We start from the raw sequence: 22,258 nt of genomic DNA, 5'->3' as shown, positions 1-22,258 counted from the left end.
CAGTAAGGAGGTGCTGTCATCACATGTTGCCAAAGAATAAGCTCAGGCTTAGATGGAACAGAAATACCAAATCACTTTGGGAACACCGACCAGATCCAAGAGGCTCCTTCTGGACTCTCATCCCTAGGAGCATTGAGACCCCCCAAAGGCAGACAGGGGCAGTGGAAGCAACAAGGGAGTTCACACCAGGGTCCACACACTAGGTTTTAGCAGCACTTTTACTTCCACATCCAAACTCCCTGGGTCCTCACAACAGCCCTGTGAGGTAGGTAGGGTAGGAAGGTTTCAGAGACCCCCATTTATAGATGAGGATGCTGAGGCACAGAGAAGTGAAGTGACTTGTCCAAGGTCATACAACCAGCAGTGTAGAGGGCCCAAAGCCAGCATTCCTCTGCTTGAACTCCTGCGCTCTGGCCCTCTGGCAGGTCCCACATCCTCTCTCTCTGTGTCCCCCACCCTCTCAACTCTCCTGGGTCTACAGGGACCCTAAAGGCAGCCTGGCAGGGATTTTTCAGGAATGGCAACTGGGGTAGGCCTGGTCAACTCCAGATAGGAACTGACCCTGAAGAACATGAGGCCAGCTTTCCTTCTCCCCATTTCCCAGTTGGATGGAAGGCCTAGTAGGTCCCAGGGCAAGGATGGAGCTAGGCATGATTCATGAACGAATGGTGATAAAGGTAGGTGTAAGCATATGTGTCCTGCACTAAAGGCAAAGGCTCCCCTAACCCAAGGCCCCAAGGCAGTGTCTCAAGTGCTCACCCCTGTGCCTCTCTCATCCCACAGAGCCACAGTGAGTGTCCTCAGCAGCAAAAGGAGCCATAGAAATAGCTGCCTCTGGCAATGAGCTGCTCCAGTGGACAGCTCCCACCAGGCCTTCAGACCCCATCACGCAGACATAGTGCCTCCACGGCTTGACTGGGGCCCTGGGCCACACCCCCAATAACAAACAGCCGGGGCCCAGCCTGCAGACTAGAGCAGGAGCAGCGGGCAGTGGGCATGGCTGGCAATGCCTCCCAGCGCCTCCTTGCAAGGCTAAAGCTCTCCACAGAGCCCAAAGGACATGGCTGGTTTCCTGCAAGAAGGAGAGAGAAGGCTGTAAGAGGCACAGGCTGTAGGGACTCCAGGCCCTTCTGCTCCCTGAGCCCAGAGAACAGCCCAGTAGGTATCACCCCAGGATGAGCTATCAGTGCCTTGCTCTTCATTGCCTGTGTTCATCATTTGTTCATTCATTCATGTTTCTATATGTCCTCTTGACTGTGCATACAGTGGTCATTTCTCCTGCTGCTGTCTCGTAGACCCTTGCTGGTGCTTGACAGAGCCCCCAGTCACTGAGGAACACCCTGAGTGCTGGGCCAGGGAGACCACATCCTGCCTGCTTCACAGATAGGGAAAAGAGCTCATAAAGCCCTGACCCTGGAGTGCCTGGAGATGGGCAGAAGGTGGCACACATGCTGGGGGCTACTCTTGCCTGTCTTGGGACTCCCTCCTCTCCCCAGCCCCATAGAGACTTACCAAGGCCCCCAATGGCCACAATGTGGCCCCCAAGGGACCCAACCACAAAGTCTGCCCTCTTATCCCTCATGCGCAGGCTGCGGGGCAGTTTGGTCCAGGACCCTGCAGGAGAGGGGAGGTCAGATCTAGTGATGTATGCACTATGCCCCTCCATCCCACAGAGAGTGGCAGGACAGCCCAGGACAGCCACTGCTCACCATGCTCCAGGTCAAACATCTCCACAGTGTTGACAAAGTGTGGGCGAGAGTAGAAGTTGTGGGGCCCAGGCTGCTGCAGGCCACCCAGGCTAAAGACGCTGCCTTCAGCCATGGCGCAGCCAGCAAAGGCCCGACGGCTGGGTAGGCTTGGATGCCGGGTCCATGTACGGGCCTCCAGATCAAAGGCTTCAAAAGCAGTCACCGGGAGCTTGCCCTGGCGGCCCCCTGTCAATGGAATTGGGGTACCTGGGAAGGAGCCCGGGAGGCTTGGTATGCTCCTTACTCACTAGGTTGCTGATCTGCCTGCCTCAGCCTCCCATATCCTGCTGTGTGCACACTTGCACATGAATCATCCACCCTACAGCCCCTCAGATACTGGGGTTTGGTTTTCCAACCACAGCAAGACCACCAGGGGTCAGAGCCTCAGAACAGGCATGGATCACCCCAACAAAGCTTATTTTGTTCTGCCATCCTGGACTGAGCCCGATCCCTATCCCAGCCAACCTATGAGGATGAGGATTTCTAAACTCTGAGCCCCTTTCCCACATCCCCCAGGCCCTTACCCAGGACATAGATCTTGTTCCCATGCAGGAAGGTGGAGGCCCCATAGCAGGGTGTGGGCATGGAGGGTAGCGAAAGCCAGCAGTCCCGACGGGGCTCATACACACATACCTGAGCCTGGGGGGCCGTGTCAGGGCCCATTCCCCCTAGAGCATACACCATACCATCTGCATAGAAAAGAGTAGTTCAGATTGTACCCTAGCCTGCCAGGGTACCCCACCCTGACAGCTGCCCTGGTAAGGCCTGGGGGTGGCTGAAGACCCATGTGTTTATGGCATCCCTTGCCAGGAACAGACACTCTACTACCTGCCTGCAGTGGGGGTTGGGAGAGCTGGGATTCCTACTCTGGCCAGGGCCCCTCCAAGTAAAGAGCAGGAGGCAGCCGATCTAATTATAATCCGACTCTGTCTCCCTGGAGACGCTATGGCAACAGAGTCTGGCATCCAAGCAGGGCTGGCCTGGGCTGGTGGTCAGACCTGGAGGCCAGAAGGTGGGGACTCCCCCGGGGAGGAAGATGGGGGGATGGCTTAAGCCAGGGGTGAGAAACATGGGGATCAATCTGCTTAGCACAGAGCTCAGTCTGGGGAGGGGGATTGGGGACCAGCTGGAGTTGGAGATGGGGCTGGGAGAGGAATGGCTTGGGTCTGCTGGGTAAAGATACTGTCCACAAGCCTTCTGCCCCAGGATCCCTGCCAGCACCTCTGTGTGACACTCTTTCATTAGAGTAGGCTCTCACCCTCTGTTAAACCCTCAGAGTCAGCTATGATATGTCTGGGGGCCTTGGGGTAATGGGCCAGTCAGCTGGGGGCTTCCATGGGAACCATCCCAGGTCATTTGGCCTTTGTCCATATCAGGCTCTCTGGTGTGTGGGAAGGGTTGGGAGTGGGGCAGGAAGTCTAAGCACAGGCTCTGAGCGGAGGCCCTACTCCTCTCCCCAATCCCAGACTATTTATAACCCTGGGAGTCATTAGGCCATCCCACCTCCATCTCTTAGAAATGAGGAGTGGGGCAACAACATGGCTGGGGTCTCCCATCATCCTGGGATTGGCTTGGGCTCTGCCTCCCCCCTTAGCCAGAAAAGGCAGTTAATAGAAGGCTGCTGAAAGCCTAGCTCAAAGCTAGACTGGAAAGGATACAGGGGATGAGGCCACATCCTGAGCACCCATGTAAAAATTACAGCTCTTGTCCAGTCTCTGAGGGTAAGGGACTAAGTCAGGAAATAATAAAAGGTGTTAGGGTACCTGAAGTGCCTTCCTTGGGACGCCACTCACCTCTCTCCACAGTTGCAACCCCCATGGCTGCTTGAGGCAGGGTGGCCCGACGCTCCCAGCGGCCCTCATCCATCAGGAAGGCCTCTACAGCAGCTACTGGGCTCTGGACCTCATCCACACCACCCACCACTAGCACCTGCTTGCCCAGAACTACCGCAGCTGCTCCAGCCCGGGCAGTGGGCAGGGGTGCCAGTGCCAGCCATGTGTGCGAGGCCATGTCCAGTGTCTCAGCAGTGTCCAAGGGCAGTCCAGCCCGGCCACAACCCCCCAACACCAGCAGCTGCCCATCTTGGTGTGCCACTGTGCTATAGACCCGGCAAGTGGGCATGGGGGGGAACACCTGCCAAGCAAAGGCCCGGCCACCTCCTGCAGACATGGTGTTCACTGCCAATGGCAGGCCATGCTGTCTGCTCAGACTGTAGGCCTCACTGGGGAGGCATGACAGGGCCTCATCTTGATTCTGCCAGGGCCACAAGAGGTATATGACCAGTCCAGGGACCTTGCCTTCACCTGGAGGAAACAGGGAAAACAGGGGTCAGGGCCACTGACCATCCCCTCAGGAAACAGATAAGCAGCCCATAGCTGAGGGCAGGGCTAGCCCAAAATAACTGGTGGGAAAGGCAGGGGGAGAACCCAATCCCTCTGGCTAGTACATCACTGTGGAGGCCCTCCTGGAGTGGGAAGGAGGGTAGACCCCAGGTACCCAGGAGCCTTTCCCCTTTCCCATTGGGGCATGAAGGATTCAGCTTCCCACCCACTACCCTAACCACTCAGCAACTGGGTCAAATCTAGGTCTAGACCGGCGGTAGTAAGGTGACTAGAACAGGACTCTCCATCCAGGACCCTTCCTTTCCTCTCAACAAGCCTCACACTGGTCCTGCATGAGGGGAGTCCTACTATATCCTCCCCTTACTGGCTTCCAGAGTGCCCTGGGCACCCTAGGGGTCCCCATGCCTACTGTCAGGGGTCAGACTCCAGAGTATCCTTACAACATCCTGGGAGCCATTCCACAGGGTTAAACCATTCCCACCAGTAAAAGGCCAGAGTCAGGCTGTGTTTCAGACTAGGGGAAGGACTGCACACCAGGGTTCCACACTCTCCTCTCGAGGTCCCCCACAGGAGTTTGCCCATTCCAAACCCCCCAGAAGCCAGATTTCCTGGTGTCCAGAAGTGGGGTGGGGGGGCCGTTGGGGGACTCTCATGACCACAGGACTCCAGGGTCAGAGTCCAGGGCGTTTCCAGCAGGAATGGGCAGCTGGACTTCTGGGTTCCCTCGCAGCAAATCCCCAAGTTCTCCAGCCACCCCTTTCTCTTGGGGGCTACACTCCTGGACCCCTGGCAGGAGGGCCTCCTGGCCCCAAACTTCCAGTTCAAGGATGTGGGGGGCGGGTCTGGGCTAACGCGCTTGGGGTTCTACACCCTGCGCCCCAAACTTCCCTTGAGCGCGGCTCCCGCGGGACTCACCCGCCGGTGCTCCGACGCAGCTAGGGCAAGGGGTCCGCCGTTCGGCCTCCGCTGACGCCGGATCTGGCTGGGGCTGAAGTCGGGCTCTGGTGGGGCTCCGGCACTGCTCCGGCGCGGGGCGGGGCTGGGCCAGGTCCGCCCCTCGCCCCCCTCCCCCTGCGACTCAGAGAAACCTCCGCCCGCCTTAACCCTGCACATGCCGCAGCTGGAGCAGGGCGTGCCGATCCACGGTCACACGCAAACGAACAGATAAACGGACACGTGGACATTGGGCCTGACAGAATTTAGCGTCCGACCTCGGGCAGGAGTAGAAATGAGGCAGCGGCAAGCGACACAACACCTGTATGGCAAGGGGCAGTTCTGAGCCCTACCCAGCCTGGGTGCGCAGGCTATGTAGAGCAGGCCAGCCGAACCTGAGGGCTTGGGGGGCCGGCGCCTGCCCCCCTGCGCTGAGCTCCCAGGAGCCCAATGACAGACTTCCCGGCGGCGCCCCCTGGAGGCCACTGGGGGCATGGCCTGGGCCTCTGTCATGTGGGGGCAGCCTGGGTCGCCCTTACCTGGGCATAAAGCAGGAATAGGTCTTACAGTGTACACTGAGGCTAGCGGGGGTGGAGGAACAGAAGGTACCGACCCTTCTACAAACCTGAGTGGGGAGAATTCTTGAAGGGAGTGATACTGAGCAGAGGATGTGCTGGAAGAGTCAGTGACCAGGGGACCTCCCAAGTGGGTCACTCTGGCCTCATCCTGTAGGGCCTGAGAGACCTGGACTACTCCGAGACCCAAGGCATATTATAACTATACATGTTTAGGATCCTGGGCTTGCCTCTAACCAACTCTGGGGTCAAGCAAGAGCAAACTGGTGTGACAGGGGCCCACTTACATCAGGCCCAGACCTTGGCCCTGCCTATCTTCTGAGCATTCAGAGTATTAGCTAAGTCTTCAAGCTGGGGGCCCATTTGTACAGGTCAGTGGTACCTGTGGGAAGAGGTCCTTGCAGTTGTCTGTGTCTGCCCACTGCCTTGTCCCCCTTTCATGGACAATGCTTATCTTAGTTTCCCCAAAGCAGACCTGGACAAAGATATACATGCATATAGTTAGTATGAGAGGTGAGGCAAAGAAACACCAGCAGTGGCAAGGAGACAAGGAAAGCAGCCAATAAAGGAAGTGTCATCAAGCAAGCTACCACTGTGGGCAATTGGGACCAAATCCTGCTGGGGATTCTGGGAGCCAGCATAGAACATAGGCCTTACATTATTGCTGCCCCCAAGAGCAAGGGGAGCTGAGGTACTCATTCTCAAATCTCCATTAGTCATGGGTTGAGAGCTGTTTGGGGGCAATTACCTATTAACTCCCTGGCCTATCTCACATCTGGCCTTCCCAGAAGTCTATGGGTAGACCCTGCCCCATGACCAGAGAAGAGAGCCTTCACCCTTTTCAGGGACTATCAGTTGGATTCAGTCGGCCTGCACAGAAATGGTGGTGCCAAGACTGGTTACAGACTGCACAGACCCTGACTTGAAGGCTTCAATTCTCCTTGTCCCACTTCATCTTGGACTTGCTCTTCAGTGCCCTCACTTGGGGGCACTGTTGCCACCCTCTTGTGATTGCCAATAGGCTTCCAAGAGGCTCACACTGCCCTGCAGTCCCCTTCATATTTGCTACTGTTCCCTTTCCAAGCTCCTTCCCCCTACTTTCCAGCAATTAAGCACTTACAAGCCACTTGCCTTTAGATACCTCCCAACACCCCAAGTCCCTCTAGTCTCCCCTTCCTCCCCTCCAGTCAAACTCTTGAAGCCATCTGTCCTCACAGACTCCACCTTCTTGTTACTTGCCACCTCAGCGTGCTGCCACTCCTCCCCAAAAATTGTTCTTGGAAAAGTCATCATGGAATACCATATAGCTAAAACTATATGTGCCTGTGGTCCTTAACTAAATCTTGCTAGCATCTTCAAAGTTTTGCCCCTTGTGACCTCAACTTCCTCCTGCTGCTTGTCCTGCTTCTCAGAATCCTTTTTGTTTGTTTTTGTTTTTTGTTTTTTGAGACACAGTCTCACTGTCGCCCAGGCTGGAGTGTAGTGGTGCGATCTTGGCTCGCTGCAAGCTCCGCCTCCCAGGTTCATGCCATTCTCCTGCGTAAGCCTCCCAAGTAGCTGGACTACAGGCGCCTGCCACCACGCCTGGCTAATTTTTTTTTTTTTTTTTTTTTGTATTTTTAGTAGAGACGGGGTTTCACTGTGTTAGCCAGGATGGTCTCGATCTCCTGACCTCGTGATCCGCCCGCCTTGGCCTCCCAAAGTGCTGGGATTACAGGCGTGAGCCACCATGCCCAGCCCACCACATATACATATATATATATATATTTTTTTTTTTTTTTTTTTTTGAGCACGATCTCGGCTCACTGCAACCTCTGCCTTCCGGTGGTTTCAAGCGATTCTCCAGAGTAGTCCCAGCCTCTCAAGTAGCTGGAACTACAGGCATGTGCCACCATGCCCAGCTAATTTTTTGTATTTTTAGTAAAAACAGGGTTTCACCATGTTGGCCAGGATGGTCTCAATCTCTTGACCTCATGATCCGCCCACCTCGGCCTCCCAAAGTGCTGGAATTACAGGCATGAGCCACTGCACTCGGCCTAGAATCTTTTGCAGGCTCTGCTTCTTCTCCATCACCAGGAATTGGCTCCTCAAGATTCAACCCTGGCTTTTCTCCCTGGCACGCATATTTCCTCTTGAGGCAATACCTCCCAAGCCACTGCCTTCATTCACATCTAGATCTCTATCAGATCTCACTGCTCAGACAAGAGGTGGGTCCAGGATCCACTGAGAACCATATAAGGCTGGAGGAGCAGGTGGCTTACTCGTGTAATACTAGCACTTTGGGAGACTGAGGTGGGCGGATCACCTGAAGTCAGCAGTTTGAGACCAGCTTGGCCAACGTGGTGAAATCCTGGCTCTACTAAAAATACAAAAAATTGGCCGGGCGCAGTGGCTCACGCCTCTAATCCCAACACTTTGGGAGGCAAAGGTGAGTGGATCATTTGAGGTCAGGAGCTTGAGACCAGCTTGGCCAACATGGTGAAACCCCACCTCCACTAAAAATACAAAAATTAGTGGCCGGGCGCGGTGGCTCAAGCCTGTAATCCCAGCACTTTGGGAGGCCGAGACGGGCGGATCACGAGGTCAGGAGATCGAGACCATCCTGGCTAATACGGCGAAACCCCGTCTCTACTAAAAAATACAAAAAACTAGCCAGGCGACGAGGCGGGCGCCTGTAGTCCCAGCTACTCGGGAGGCTGAGGCAGGAGAATGGCGTGAACCCGGGAGGCGGAGCTTGCAGTGAGCTGAGAGCCGGCCACTGCACTCCAGCCTGGGCGGCAGAGCAAGACTCCGTCTCAAAAAAAAAAAAAAAATTAGCCAGGCATGGTGGCAGGCACCTGTAGTCCCAGCTACTCTGGAGGCTGAGGTAGGAGAATTGCTTGAACCCGGGCGGCAGAGGTTGCAATGAGCTGAGATCGTGCCACTGCACAACAAAAGAGACTCTGTCTCAAAAAAAAAAAAAAAATAAGGAAGAAGAAAAAAAAGAACCATATAAGATGCCAAATGGAAAGCAAAGACTGGGTCCTGGGATCACCCTGTGTTCTCTCTCATCTCATCCCGTCTGATCCCAGTTGTGCCTATAGACTCAGCATCCACTAGAGTCCATGTCAAGTCAGACTGCACTCTGATGAGTGTTCCCAAAGAGTTCCATAGGGCATACTGGGCACCAGGAGGCAAAAATTAGGCCCTACCACCCCCAAAGGGAGCTAGGTACCCCATGATCCTTACCCCTAATCTCTATCATTTCCTCAGTTCTCATGTCTGGAAGGGACACAGCAGAGCCAGAGGATTGGACCTACCCTTCCTCGTTCTCCATTTGCCCTAACTTCTGAGTTGAACATCACCAGAGAGAGGTCTGGATATACTTGCACTGGTGCCATCCCTGGAGGATGGGCTCTCACTCTCTATGGAAGGGGTTTCTGTTTGCACAGCCATGGCCCACCTGCACACAGGAGGCCAACACTGCTGGCTTTGGAGAAGCTGTAGAAGGCAACTGGTTGAATCGGTCCTGAGAGAGTGAACAGTCAATCCTCAACCATGGACAGGGCCAGAGACTGGACTCACCCACAGCTGGGGACTGGGGGCGCCAAGATGGGGCTTCCTGACTGCACCCCATGAGACCCTGGCCCTTAGGACCCTACTCTTCCTTTCTCTCCACCAGGAATAAAAGGCTAGAAGCACTGACCCCAGAGGAACACGAGATTTTGCAGTTCCTGCTAGATACCTTGGCTACACTTAAAGGCACTGAGGATCTCACCATCAGTGCTGAGGCTCTGGGAAGCTAAGAGGCACCAGATGAGGCCTATGGCACTGCTGGGTGAACTAGGCACTTGTCTTTAGGAGTGTCTGGACCCCTCTGTATAAGCAGGGAAAATACAGAGCAACTAGAGGATCCTGGGGTCACATGGGCAGGAAAAAGGGCTAGTACCCAGTTTCTTTTTTTTTTTTTTTTTTGAGACGGAGTCTTGCTCTGTCGCCGGGGCTGGAGTGCAGTGGCCGGATCTCAGCTCACTGCAAGCTCCACCTCCCGGGTTCACGCCATTCTCCTGCCTCAGCCTCCCGAGTAGCTGGGACTACAGACGCCCGCCACCTCGCCCGGCTAGTTTTTTGTATTTTTTTAGTAGAGACGGGGTTTCACAGTGTTCGCCAGGATGGTCTCGATCTCCTGACCTCGTGATCCGCCCGTCTCGGCCTCCCAAAGTGCTGGGATTACAGGCTTGAGCCACCGCGCCCGGCCCCAGTTTCTAAATGAAGCATACCACTACCCTCCTGTGATTGCCAATAGGCTTCCGCCTGACCCTAACTACCAAATAAGGCACCACTGCAAGGCTCAAGGTCCAAGAGTTGTGGCAATATTTCTGCCTCCTGGCTCAGGCTCTGACCCTAGTTCAAATGCTCCCACTACCTCATCCATGAAACCAGGGCTCCCAGGATGGCTCCCAACCTGGACTTGGGAACCTGTGACTAATGACACCTTCAGTCAGAGCTGTGAAGACCACTCTGACCTCTCATTGAAGTCACAGACCCCTAAGGTTGATTTTGATCTGTATCCTATAACCACCACCCCTGTACTAGCCCAAGAGCATGGGTAAAAAGACTGAGGTCCCAGACTCCTAGGCAAAAGGAAAGGGGTTCTGAGCAGTGTTAAGACTGGAGGCAGGACTTCCTTCCATTGAGGGGCTGAGGTTGGGCCAATGACTACACCTGCCCTGACCTGCCTGAGCAAGTATACTCAGGCCCACAGTGGTATACTGGAGCTCCCAGACTGGGTATGCATTTGGGCTTGCATGCACTACTTGTGATCACGTGCACACCAGCCTTTTATGCCATGTGCCATGGGCCCTATTCTCAGGAAGAGAGGAAGGCCTGCTGTCCTTGGAGGAGATACCCTTACTGCAAAACAAAGGAGATCACCTGAGACTCCCTGTCAGGAGGCACTCCTCTTTCACCCTCTGGTCAAGTGTCTGGGACTGAAGTGGGCATTGTCAGTGGCTAAAGATCAGAGGGTGGAAGATGGCCCGAACCTTGCCAGGAGCCCCTCCCAGATGTCAATGTACCACCAGCTCCCCTCAGAAAAGGTGTCAGATGACCCATAATCCAGTCTTAGCCGGGCTGTAGTGAGTCCTTGCCTGGGGCCGCGTCAGAGGGCACCTCTGTTCTTCAGCTTTCTGCACAGGGCCGAACGGGTTTGGGGCGGTCACCGCGGCCACCACCTCCAGGCAGTCCTCCTTGGTACCCAATCTGCTCCGCCCCCAGACTTTGGGGGGAAATGGGGTCTCGGGGGTCAAGGGTCATTAGGGCGGGCTGGGTCCCGGAAGCGGAAGCGCAGTACACTTCCGGCGCGCAGCGGGCGGCCATGTTGGAGCAGCGGAGGCGGCGCAGAGGCGCGTCTTGGGTCCCCGCGGCGGCGCCGGTAGGTTGGAGCCGCGGGCCTAGCCGCGCCGCGGAGGGGTAGCCCGCGAGGCGGCAGGGCGGACGGGCAAGCGGCCGACTCTTCCCAGACCCGCGTCCTCCGCCGGCCTGGCCGAGACCCCCACCCCACCCCCACCCCGCGCCCAGCGACCCCACCCTGGGGCTGCGCGGTCCCAGTCGGGCTAGCATCGTTCACCCTGTACATTTCGCTGCCTCAGTGACCCCCGCCTCACGGCTTGGGCCCTAAGGACGCGCACTCCCAGCCTGAGGGCCCCGATCTGCCCCCTCCCCCGTTCCGCCTGTATGGCGCCTCTCTCACTCTCTCACCGCCTATCTTCCGTCAGCTTCTCCTGCCTCCCCAGGGGCACGTGTGAAGGGAAGTCGGGAGCCGGGCAGCAGCCTCTGTTTCCGAAGCTTCTCGAAAGCCCAGAAAACCCCTCCCAAGAGCCCAGCCTAACCTGCGTGGAAGATCCCCCAGGTCACCCCAAATATTTGCGTCGGGGCGCGGGTGAGGATGGGAAATAGGTCCCTCTCTCTTCTACAGTTCACAGCTCTGGGAACTACATCCCCTCAAAAAATATTAATAAAGAACTGAAGTCATGTGCAAGGATTGTGCTTGGAGAACGGTCTCTGGGGTGGGGAAGTGCCCAAGACACCTGAGGATCCAAGAATGTTTCCAAACAAAGAGCCCCAGGGCATTTCCTCCAGGGTATCGTGAAGACTTCATCTCCTGCATTAGAGCGGTGGGAAGAAACTACACAGAAGGGCCTCATGGCCCGAGGGACCTGCCTGATCCTGGCTGATCTTTGAATGCTCTGGTGCAGCTGGGGAGCTGCCTCCTGCTTCTGGGAGCCCTCAGTGTTAGGTTGGGTATTAGATGTTAGTTATGATTGATGGCCATAGCTTCTTTAAAGAAGTCTGGAACTAGTTGGGTGTTCTCAGTCACCTCCATCTGGGCTGTACTGAGGTCTGTAGCCCTCCAAGTCTTAGGGAGGACAGTTCATACTGCTAATGTCCCCTTGACTCACCATCCTACTTGGAGCCTTTGGCTCCCATTGTCCTTAAACCTTGGGTTCTTGGTCTGGCTGCCTGGTCCCCGGTCTGCCTGGTTGCCTAGGGAGATGTCATTGGCACCTGCTACTCGTCAGCTTTCTGGTTTCTGTTGAAGAAAAATCCGACTCTTTCCCTGGATTTGGTCTCCATGCCTCTGGAAGTAGAAAATGGGTTGCTGAGTACCCTGTCTGGAGACTGAAAACAGAACTTCTGGTGGGCAGGGAGATTCCCCCACCCCACTCCAGCTCCACACATGAACAGCAGCAGCTGGAGAAGCAGATGGGCATGGGCAGTGGGTGTAAGTCTGGGCCCTTTGGCTAACATTCAAGGTTCTTTGTTGCTCTATTACTGCCTATTTTTTCACCTAGATCCCAGATCCCACACCAAGTATGCCTTAACTCTTTCTCACTTTGGAGCCATTGCGTTAGCTATTCCTCTTTTTGCTCTATTTCCATCTGATCCTTTTTCATTCATCATATCCTAGCTAGGTGTTGACTCTCTCAGGAATCCTTTCCTGACCCATTGGCAAACTGAGCTGAGTGCCAGCATTCACTCCCAAGAATCTTAATGGTGTATTTTTCTTGCCTTCTAGCCTGGGTTCCTTGAGGACAGGGATATTGCCTGTATTCCCAGAGCTGAGTAGTTCTAGGTTTCGGGCCTCAGAAAATACAGAGTTGAATTAAAATGTACCAGGCTCAAATCTTTTCAGGGACCCGGCAGCAGGTTGGATGGCTCTGAGGTGTTTCTGAGCATGTATCTTGAAGAAGCTCCCTGACCCTTACCCTCTCCTCCCACCCCAGCATGGTAGAGGGTCAGGAGACCAGGGTTTTACACCAGGAAGTGTCTCACTCTGGCCAGATTCCTCAGTGTCATGGAGATTGGGGCACTGATTGACCTGTCTATGTGTTCTGGCCCCTTGTCTTAGTGCCATTCTTATTGACTCTTTTCCTCTTGTCTTGGAGGTGCCAAGCGCTGGTTTGTGGATACCCAGGCAGATCTGCAGTGCCTAATGCCATGAGTGTGGTGGTTCAGCATGTGGAGGAAAAAGCTGTGCACTCCTGGTCACGCATCTCCACGGCTGGGAAGAAGGCCCTGGAAGAGGCGCTGCTTGTCTTTAACCCCATGAGCCAGGATCTCAGTGCCACAGAGGCCCAGCTTGTGGCCTTCCTGCAGGGCCTGCGAGATGATGGCTTCCAACCTACCATCCTGCGCAGTGGTGATGTCTATGGCTATAGTTCATGCACAGCTAATCCCCCAAGCCAGACGAAACTGCAAGCTCGTGCCCCTAACCCAACTGCCACATCACCTCCAGCCAGTGCTCCCCGAACTGCCATGCGGTTGCCCGCAGGTCGGGCCACACTGCTTCCCATGCCACTATCTGGTAGGCTGGCTAAAGCATCCGCACCAGCCCTTGCCAAGCATGCTACCACCAACCTGCTGCTGAGCTCTCTGAAGCAATCAAGTGCCAGCCATGCCCGGGGTGCAGCAGTGGGCTTCCCCACCCACCTTTATCCAGGTGTCTACCCTGCCATGCGGCTCTCTGTTGTCCTTGAGGCCCTGGTTCCACTCAAGACTACCATGCCCTGCTTGGGTGCCAAGCACAAGGCACAGTCACTGCATCTCTCACTTGCAGACTCTCCTCTGAAACTGCGGAAAAGTTCAGGGAAGGGTCCAGGGAACCCCCGGCCCAAAGCTCCCAGGAAAACCACAAGCAAGGGCTCCAAGTGTCTGACTCGCAAAGGCCCTGGGGCTGGACCCCGACGAGGCTCTGGGCACCAGAGCAAAACCAACAGAGCCACTGGGTCCCCCAGTGTCCGGCGAATGAAAGGGGGCTCTGCCCTGGGCACCAAAGCAGCCCAGGCCAAGGTAGCTCGAACACTGGCCAAAGCTGCTTGTTCCCAAGCCAGGGTGGCTCGAACACAGGCCAAGGCTGCTAAGGCCCGGGCCAAGGCCAAGGCAGCCCGGGCCAGGGCCAAGGCCAAGGCAGCCCGGGTCAGGGCCAAGGCCAAAGCCAAGGCAGCACGGGTCAAGGCCAAGGCCAAAGTCATGGCAGCACGGGCCAAGGCCAAGACTAAAGCCAAGGCAGTACGGGCCAAGGCCAAGGTGGCTCGGACCCAGCCCAGGGGCAGGGGCAGGCCAAAGGGGTCTGCTAAGACCAGAACTACAAGGAAGGGCCAGAAATACCGCCCTGAGACTGTTGGGCAGAAGAGGAAAAGGGCTGAGGAGGCAAAAGATCTTCCTCCCAAGAAGAGAACACGGCTTGGGCCCCGATCTCCTAAGGCATGGCTAGGGCCTGGAACAGCAAAGCTGCTCAAGTTCCGTGCCATAAAGGTAGATAGGCGGTCCTCGGATGATGAGGTACGGCAGCGGGCTCAGCGGATTCTCCGCGTGAACCTGTCACCTGAGATACGGCTCCAGCCATTGCTGCCACATTCAGCAGTCTGATTCCTTCACACGGCAATGTTTGGGGAAACTGAGCCCAGCTGTCTATGTGGCCAGTGGTACAGTGTGCTATGCCCGTGGACTCCACAATCTTGAGGACTCCGGGTACCTCTCTAGGGCCCTTGTGACCACCAGCCTCCTTTCAGAAACTGGAGGGGGTGGGTTAGGGTGGGGTGGGTGGGTGGGAGGGGTGTTTTCATGGCGCGATGCACTGTGACTTGTTATTCAAGTTGTATGTCTACTGTTCCATCTATCACGTTTTATACCTTTCCACCTTCCAGTCTCCCTGCCCACCCTCCATGGTCTTTTTTGTATGTGTGGCTGCTGGCAGGCCAGCTTGAAGATATAGGGAAAAAGGTCCCAGAAATAGGTATGCCTATTTCTGGGGGTTGTGGGAGGAGGCGGCTCCTGGGCCCCTTTGGAGACATGAGGGGAAATTGGCTTCTGTGGGTGTCTGAGAGGCATCCCCTGAAGGCAGGAGCAGAGCCACTATGAAATAAGACACTTCCCTTTGAGGCTGCTCCGGTTTGTGATCCAGACAGGCCCTGTGTAGGACAGTAGGTTCCATGGGGAACCTTGCAGCTAGTGGGTTTTTAGGTCCTGGAATGGAGCCTTTGTGGTACTTCTCCCTAGGGACCAAACAGACAGCCTGGCTAAAATCTTGGGGCTTAGCCTGGGCTTTTCTGGTTTGGGACCAGGCCCACAGGGGTTGAGGTGCTTCTCCCTCTCTGCTCTCCTGGGAGAGAATAACTCTCCTGAACTTTGATGAGTGGCAAGGTACTGGTGGTTGAGTCAGGACCACAGAGGTTGCCCTCAATGACCAAATAATTTTATCCTTGGTTGGGTGAGGTTTTCCATGACTGCCTGATCAGCAGTACTTTCTGTCTGGATTTGAAGTGCTCTCTCTATTCCTAGGTCCAGTTTCATCATGCCCTCCAACATGGTCCATATGTTAAAATACATTGTCACTCTTCCTGCTCTAGAGAGGGGGCTGGGTCCTGGGACCTGAAGGAAGTAACTGTCCTGCCCATCTGTAGTCCGTCACTGGCTGCCCAGGCTGAATGGCAGTGCCTGGAGTGGGCAGGGAGGGGTACACATTTCCCCTCCCTGGGTTAGGGACATCATTTGAGTGAGAATCAGATAGTTTCTGTTTCTGGGTTTGGGCCCTACAACCTGCCAGCTGCCCTGGGCGATGGACCTATGGAGGAGCTCTGTGCTTCTTGGTGCCCTCCTTCCCCTTCTACATCTTGTGGCATGCTTCCCCTGGGTGTGTCCTCCTTTGGTTTTCCAAGCTCTGGGACCTTGCTCCCAGCTGTGCTATTGCCCCACTACCCTGCATGCTACTTGCCTCTGACAACTCTTTTCATTCATGATGTGAATATGGGGAATGACCTGAGAGCCACACTCAGCTCCTCAAGGGCAGCCTAGCTTGGGGCTCACGCGTGTAATCCCAGCACTTTGGGAGGCCAAGGCAGGTGGGTCAGTTGAGGTTAGGAGTTTGAGACCAGCCTGGCCAACATGGTGAAACCCCGTCTCTACTAAAAATACAAAAATTAGCCAGGCGTGGTGGCGCACACCTATAGTCCCAGCTACTTGGGAGGCTGAGGCTGGAAGGTCACTTGAACCTGGAAAGCGGAGTTTGCAGTGAGCTGATATCTCGCCGCTGCACTCCAGGCTGGGCGACAAAGTGAGACTGTCTCAAACAAAAAAGAAAAAGAAAAGAAATCAAGGTTCCCTGTGGGGTGGGGTGGAGGGGGGTGGTTATTCCTGGGATCTCTGGTCAGACCCTGCCCCTCCTAGTCCAGGCTCCTAGAGCAGTTTCCTATGGAGTGCCAGATATCGTTTCCCAACCTGGCTGCATCAGCATCCTGGTTGTTGACTGGGGCCAGAACCAGAGTCTTCGAACTTCATCCAGTAGGTCCTGAGCCCTACTTCATTGACAGTCACCTGCAGGTGAGGGCTCTGGAGACTGGTTTCTTTGGGTGTCCTGGGCTGGTTCAGCCCTATTGGGGGTCTGGGTCATTGCTGGGAGCTAGAAGGAGAAACCTGTGCTGTGAAATTTTGGAGTAGAGGTCTGATCATTAACCTGTCTAGTCAGTTTCCTTGAGTCCTAACCCAGGACTCAGAATTACCTCTGTGACTCTTGCGACCAGGGAGGCCATGACATTAAGAACGTGATCTCCCGTAGTGGCCATGGTGGCAACGAGACCTGGCAGGCAGAGTGGTGATGGCGCAGTGTGCCCATGTGTGGAGGTGTGGAGTCAGGGCCTGGTCACTAGCCCTATGGCTGCAGGTGTTGAAAATGTCACCATCGGCTGGATGCAGTGGCTCACGCCTGTAATCCCAGCACTTTGGGAGGCCAAGGTGGGTGGATCATGGGGTCAGGAGATCAAGACCATCCTAGCTAACAGGGTGAAACCCCGTCTGTACTAAAAATACAAAAAATTAGCCCGGCGTGGTGGCGGGTGCCTGTAGTCCTAGTTACTCAGGTGGCTGAGGCAGGAGAACGGCATGAACCCGGGAAGCAGAGGTTGCAGTGAGCCGAGGTCATTCCTCTGCACTCCAGCCTGGGGAACAGAGCAAGACTCCGTCTCAAAAAAAAAAAAGTCACCATCAAGGCTGGGAGCAGTGGCTCACGCTTGTAATCCCAGCACTTCAGGAGGCCAAGGTGGGAGAATCACAAGGTCAGGAGATAGAGACTATCCTGGCTAACACGGTGAAACCTGGTCTTTACTAAAAATACAAAAAATTGGCTGGGTGTGGTGGCACACGCCTGTAATCCCAGCACTTTGGGAGGCTGAGGCAGACAGATCACGAGGTCACGAGATTGAGACCATCCTGGCTAACAGTGAAACCCTGTCTGTACTAAAAATACAAAAAATTAGCCAGGTGTGGCAGCATGCACCTGTAGTCCCAGCTACTCAGGAGGCTGAGGCAGGAGGATGGCGTGAACCTGAGAGGCAGAGCTTGCAGTGAGCCAAGATCGCACCACTGCACTCCAGTGTGGGCGACAGAGTGAGACTCTGTCTGAAAAAAAAAAAAAATACAGGCCGGGCGCGGTGGCTCAAGCCTATAATCCCAGCACTTTGGGAGGCCGAGACGGGCGGATCACGAGGTCAGGAGATCGAGACCATCCTGGCTAACCCGGTGAGACCCCGTCTCTACTAAAAATACAAAAAACTAGCCGGGCGAGGTGGCGGCGCCTGTAGTCCCAGCTACTCCAGAGGCTGAGGCAGGAGAATGGCGTGAACCCGGGAGGCGGAGCTTGCAGTGAGCTGAGATCCGGCCACTGCACTCCAGCCCGGGTGACAGAGTGAGACTCTGTCTCAAAAAAAAAAAATACAAAAAAAAACCACAAAAATTATCAGGCGTGCTGGCACACACCTGTAGTCCCAGCTACTCAGGAGGCTGAGGCAGGAGAATCTCTTGAACCTGGGAAGTGGAGGTTCCAGTGAACCAAGATCGCACCACTGCACTCCAGCCTGGGTAAAGAGCAAGACTCTATCTCAAAGAAAGAAAGAAAACGTCACCATCCAGCTGGACCTAGAGAGTGCCTTCTACTTCACCCACCTCAAGACTTTCCCAGTGACCCAGTGCCCCATCCTGAAGGCTTGTTTAGCAAGTGCTGACCCTGTGCTTCCCTACTTGATGGCCACCAGTGATGCTTGTCCCTGGTGACTCCCCAGACATTCCACCTAGCAGCTGTGCTCCTTGAGCACTCAGTGGACCATGTCGCTCCTGGCACATACACAGATATTTTGTCTACAACTGCCCAAGCCTCTTTCTTGGGATCCCTCCTGCCCCTAGCCACAGAGTCCGTGACCTTGTCTGTGACCAGCATTACTCAGACATCCAGCCTTCCACTGAGGGCAAGGTCAGGCCCAGGGGAAGGGGGGTTGGGCCCTGGGGTGAAATAAGAGGCTCAAACCTGCTTCTTTCTCCCAGGTAATTTTCAAAGTTCTGGACCCAGCCATTCCAGTAGAGGACCGAAACAACCCTGAGATTCAGGGTAATCATCCCCAGCAGTCCTGTATCCTTTGTGTGTCAGGACAGAGCTTGTAGATGCTGGGGGAAAGAGGCCCTGCCTGGAGTGGGCACTGGTGGGACAGGGCAAGTAGGCAAGCTCAGTCTCCCAGGGCCATTCCCCAGCCCTGCCCCATCACGGTCCTTTTTGTGGCCTCCCATTTATGCCCCATCACTGTTCCCCATACTTGTACCCAGTGTATAGGGACTGGCACGGGGAACAGTTTCCATTTCTCCCGTCTCTGCCCCATTATTGAATCCCTTTGTGAGGCCCAATCATCGTTCCTCATTTCCTCATATCTGTCCCCCATCTCCACTCCTATCACTGCCCCTTACAACTCTTCACTTTGTGGGCCCTCGTCACTGTCCCTGTCATGGTCTACCTGTCATTGCTCCTCCAACTCCATTCATGACCCTGACCTCTGCCGTTTGTCCCTGCAGCTGCCTCTAGGTGGCACCAGGGCATCTCTGGATGTAACACCTTCCTTACAAAGAAGTCTTTTGTTAAAGGATAAGAGAGAGCCACGTAACAATAACCTAGTAGGAGAACCCAGAATCAGGCCAAGAGGGTACCAGAGCAGGACAAACGCCGAACTAGTTTTTTGTCTACACCCACTGGGCACTCCCTGCCCCCCTTAACTGCAGTTATTACCAGCTGCTCACCCTGAGTCCTCATGGTAGGTCTGCAAGCTGCTGCTGTTTTCACCTCAGATGAGAAAAGAGGGGAGGCCTGCAGAGGAAAGATACAGGAGGTAGCGGACCTCCTGTATCTTAGTAACGGACCTAAGGTGTGGAGCAGGGAGAGGAGCCATGGATCCATTCCTTTATCTATGTGTTCATATAACAAGCACCCATTAAGCTGTACACTCTGTCGGGCATCTGGGCATTGTTTGATGAGAAGCAGACAGAAAAGGTATCTGCCTTCTTGGAGCAGGCATCAAGTCAGAAAGACAGTTTGATAAATAATCCATCTGTGACCATGCATTGTTAAATGATGGGGATACATTCTGAGAAATGTGTCATTACACAATTTCATCGCTGTGCAAACATCTAGACTGTACTTACATGGTATAGCCTACTACACTTCTAGACTATCTGGTATATCCTATTATTCCTAGGCTACAAACCTGTACAGCATGTGACTGTACTGAAAACTGTAGCCAATTGTAACACAATGGTATTTGTGTATCTAAACATAGAAAAGGTACAGTAAAAACATGGTATAAAAGATGAGAAATGGGCCGGGCGCGGTGGCTCAACCTGTAATCCCAGCACTTTGGGAGGCCGAGGCGGGCGGATCACGAGGTCAGGAGATCGAGACCATCCTGGCTAACACGGTGAAACCCCGTCTCTACTAAAAAAATACAAAAAAAAACTAGCCGGGCGAGGTGGCGGGCGCCTGTAGTCCCAGCTACTCTGGAGGCTGAGCCAGGAGAATGGCGTAAACCCGGGAGGCGGAGCTTGCAGTGAGCTGAGATCTGGCCACTGCACTCCAGCCTGGGTGGCAGAGCGAGACTCCGTCTCAGAAAAAAAAAAAAAAAACAAAAGACGAGAAATGGTACAGCTGTATAGGGCACTTACCATGAATGGCACTTGGAGGACTAGAGGATGCTCTGGGTGAGTCAGTGAGGAGTGGTGAGTGAATGTGAAAGCCTAGGACATTACTGTACACTACTGTAGATTATAAACACTGTACACGGGCTATACCAAACGTATAAAAACAAATGTTTTCCTTCTTCTATAGTAACCTTAGCTTTCTGAAGTTTTTTTACCTTACAGACTTTTAACTTTTTACAGCTTTTATAACACTTAGCTTAAAACATGTGTATAGCTGTACAAAAATATTTCCTTTATATCCCTATTTGATAAGCTTTTCTCTATTAAAATTTTTTTTCACATTTTAAACTTTTTTATTAAAAACTAAGACAAACACACACATTAGCCTAGGCTTACATAGGATCAGGATCATCAATATTGCCGTCTTCCACCTCCAGATCTTGACCCACTGAAAAAAATCTTTAGGGGAAATAACATGCATGGAGCTATCATCTATGATAACAATGCCTTCTTCTGGATACCTCCTGAAGGACCTGCCTGAGACTGTTATACAATTAATTTTTTTTTTGAGACAGGGTCTCACTATGTTGCCCAGGCTGGGGTGCAGTGGCACCATCTCTGCCCACTGCAATCTATGCCTCCCAGGCTCAAGTAATCCTCTCACCTCAGCCTCCTGAGTAGCTGGGACCACTGGCCTATGCCACTAGGCCCAGCTAAGTTGTTTTCTCTTTTTTTTTTTTTTTTTTGAGATGTAGTTTCCCTCTTGTTGCCCAGGCTGGAGTGCAGTGGCACAATCTTGGTTCACTGCAACCTCTGCCTCCTGGGTTCAAGCAATTCTCCTGCCTCAGCCTCCGGAGTAGCTGGGATTACAGGTCCTCGAACTCCTGACCTCAGGTGATCCACCTGCCTCGGTCTCCCAAAGTGTGCTGGGATTACAGGTGTGAGCGCCCGGCCTTTTTCTTTTCTTTTTTTTGAGACGGAGTCTTGCTCTGTCGCCCAGGCTGCAGTGCCGTGGCTCAATCTTGGCTCACTGCAAGCTCTGCCTCCTGGGTTCATGCCTCAGCCTCCCAAGTAGCTGGGAGTACAGGTGCCCGCCACCATGCCTAGCAAATTTTTTGTGTTTTTAGTAGAGACGGGGTTTCACCGTGTTAGCCAGGATGGTCTCAATCTCCTGACTTCGTGATCTACCCACCTCAGCCTCCCAAATTGCTGGGATTACAGGCGTGAGCCACTGTGCCTGGCCTAATTTTTGTATTTTTTTGTGGAGATAGGATTTCACCATGTTGCCCAGGCTAGTCTTGAATTCCTGAGCTCAAGTTATGTGCCCACTTTGGCCTCCCAAAGTTCTGGAATTACAGGCGTGAGCTACAGTGCTCGACCATGTTTTACAATTACTTTTTTTAAAAAGTAGAAGGAAAGCTGGGCATAGTAGTACATGCTTGTAGTCTCAGCTACTCAAGAGGCTGAGATGGGAGGACTGCTTGAGTCCAGGAGTCCCAGTCCAGCCTGAGCAAAATAGAACTTTTCTCTAAAAAAAAAAAAAAAAATTGGCCGGGCATGGTGGCTGACACCTGTAATCCTAGCACTTTGGGAGGCCGAGACGGGCAGATCACCTGAGATCATGAGTTCAAGACCAGCCTGGCCAACGTGGCAAAATGCCATTGCCATCTCTACTAAAAATAGAAAAATTAGCCAGGCGTGGTGGTGCACACCTGTAATCCCAGCTACTTGGGAGACCGAAGCATGAGAATCCCTTGAACCTGGGAGGTGGAGGTTGCAGTGAGCTGAGATCGCCCCATCGCACTCCAGCCTGGGCGATGGAACTGCCATCTGAAAAATTTTTTTAAAAAGATTAAAAAAGAAAAAAAACAACTAGAAGACACACATTCGAAAATAATGGGCCGGGCGCGGTGGCTCAAGCCTGTAATCCCAGCACTTTGGGAGGCCGAGACGGGCGGATCACGAGGTCAGGAGATGGAGACCATCCTGGCTAACACTGTGAAACCCCGTCTCTACTAAAAAAAAATACAAAAAACTAGCCGGGCGAGGTGGCGGGCGCCTGTAGTCCCAGCTACTCGGGAGGCTGAGGCAGGAGAATGGCGTGAACCCGGGAGGCGGAGCTTGCAGTGAGCTGAGATCCGGCCACTGCACTCCAGCCTGGGTGACAGAGCAA

At 54.1% G+C, this 22,258-nt stretch overlaps 2 protein-coding genes across 3 annotated transcripts; one reads left to right on the top strand and one right to left on the bottom strand.

Annotated features, from left to right (window-relative positions):
- Window positions 1-200: 200 nt before the first annotated feature.
- KLHDC8B (kelch domain containing 8B) lies at window positions 201-7,105 on the bottom strand. The gene is made up of 6 exons (XM_033207130.1): window positions 5,006-7,105; window positions 3,542-4,051; window positions 2,273-2,437; window positions 1,710-1,934; window positions 1,513-1,614; window positions 201-1,072 (listed from the first exon to the last, which is right to left on the bottom strand). The coding sequence occupies exons 2-6, from the start codon at window positions 3,915-3,917 to the stop codon at window positions 876-878; spliced, it is 1,065 nt and encodes a 354-aa protein (XP_033063021.1). The 5' UTR covers window positions 3,918-4,051; window positions 5,006-7,105; the 3' UTR covers window positions 201-875.
- A 3,803-nt stretch (window positions 7,106-10,908) lies between these two features.
- CCDC71 (coiled-coil domain containing 71) lies at window positions 10,909-14,778 on the top strand. 2 transcript variants are annotated; one of them, XM_033207140.1, is made up of 2 exons: window positions 10,909-11,011; window positions 13,026-14,778. In XM_033207140.1, the coding sequence occupies exon 2, from the start codon at window positions 13,078-13,080 to the stop codon at window positions 14,506-14,508; it is 1,431 nt and encodes a 476-aa protein (XP_033063031.1). In that variant the 5' UTR covers window positions 10,909-11,011; window positions 13,026-13,077; the 3' UTR covers window positions 14,509-14,778. The 2 variants fall into 2 exon arrangements, 1 of the variants encoding a protein (XP_033063031.1); XR_004436148.1 differs by lacking the exon at window positions 13,026-14,778 and adding an exon at window positions 11,355-11,617 and having other exon boundaries at window positions 10,926-11,011.
- Window positions 14,779-22,258: the final 7,480 nt, after the last annotated feature.

The sequence above is a fragment of the Trachypithecus francoisi genome, unplaced genomic scaffold (assembly GCF_009764315.1).
Source record: "Trachypithecus francoisi isolate TF-2019V2 unplaced genomic scaffold, Tfra_2.0 Lachesis_group0, whole genome shotgun sequence".
Classification (NCBI taxonomy): Eukaryota; Metazoa; Chordata; class Mammalia; order Primates; family Cercopithecidae; genus Trachypithecus; species Trachypithecus francoisi.
This window is presented reverse-complemented; position numbering and strand designations above follow the sequence as displayed.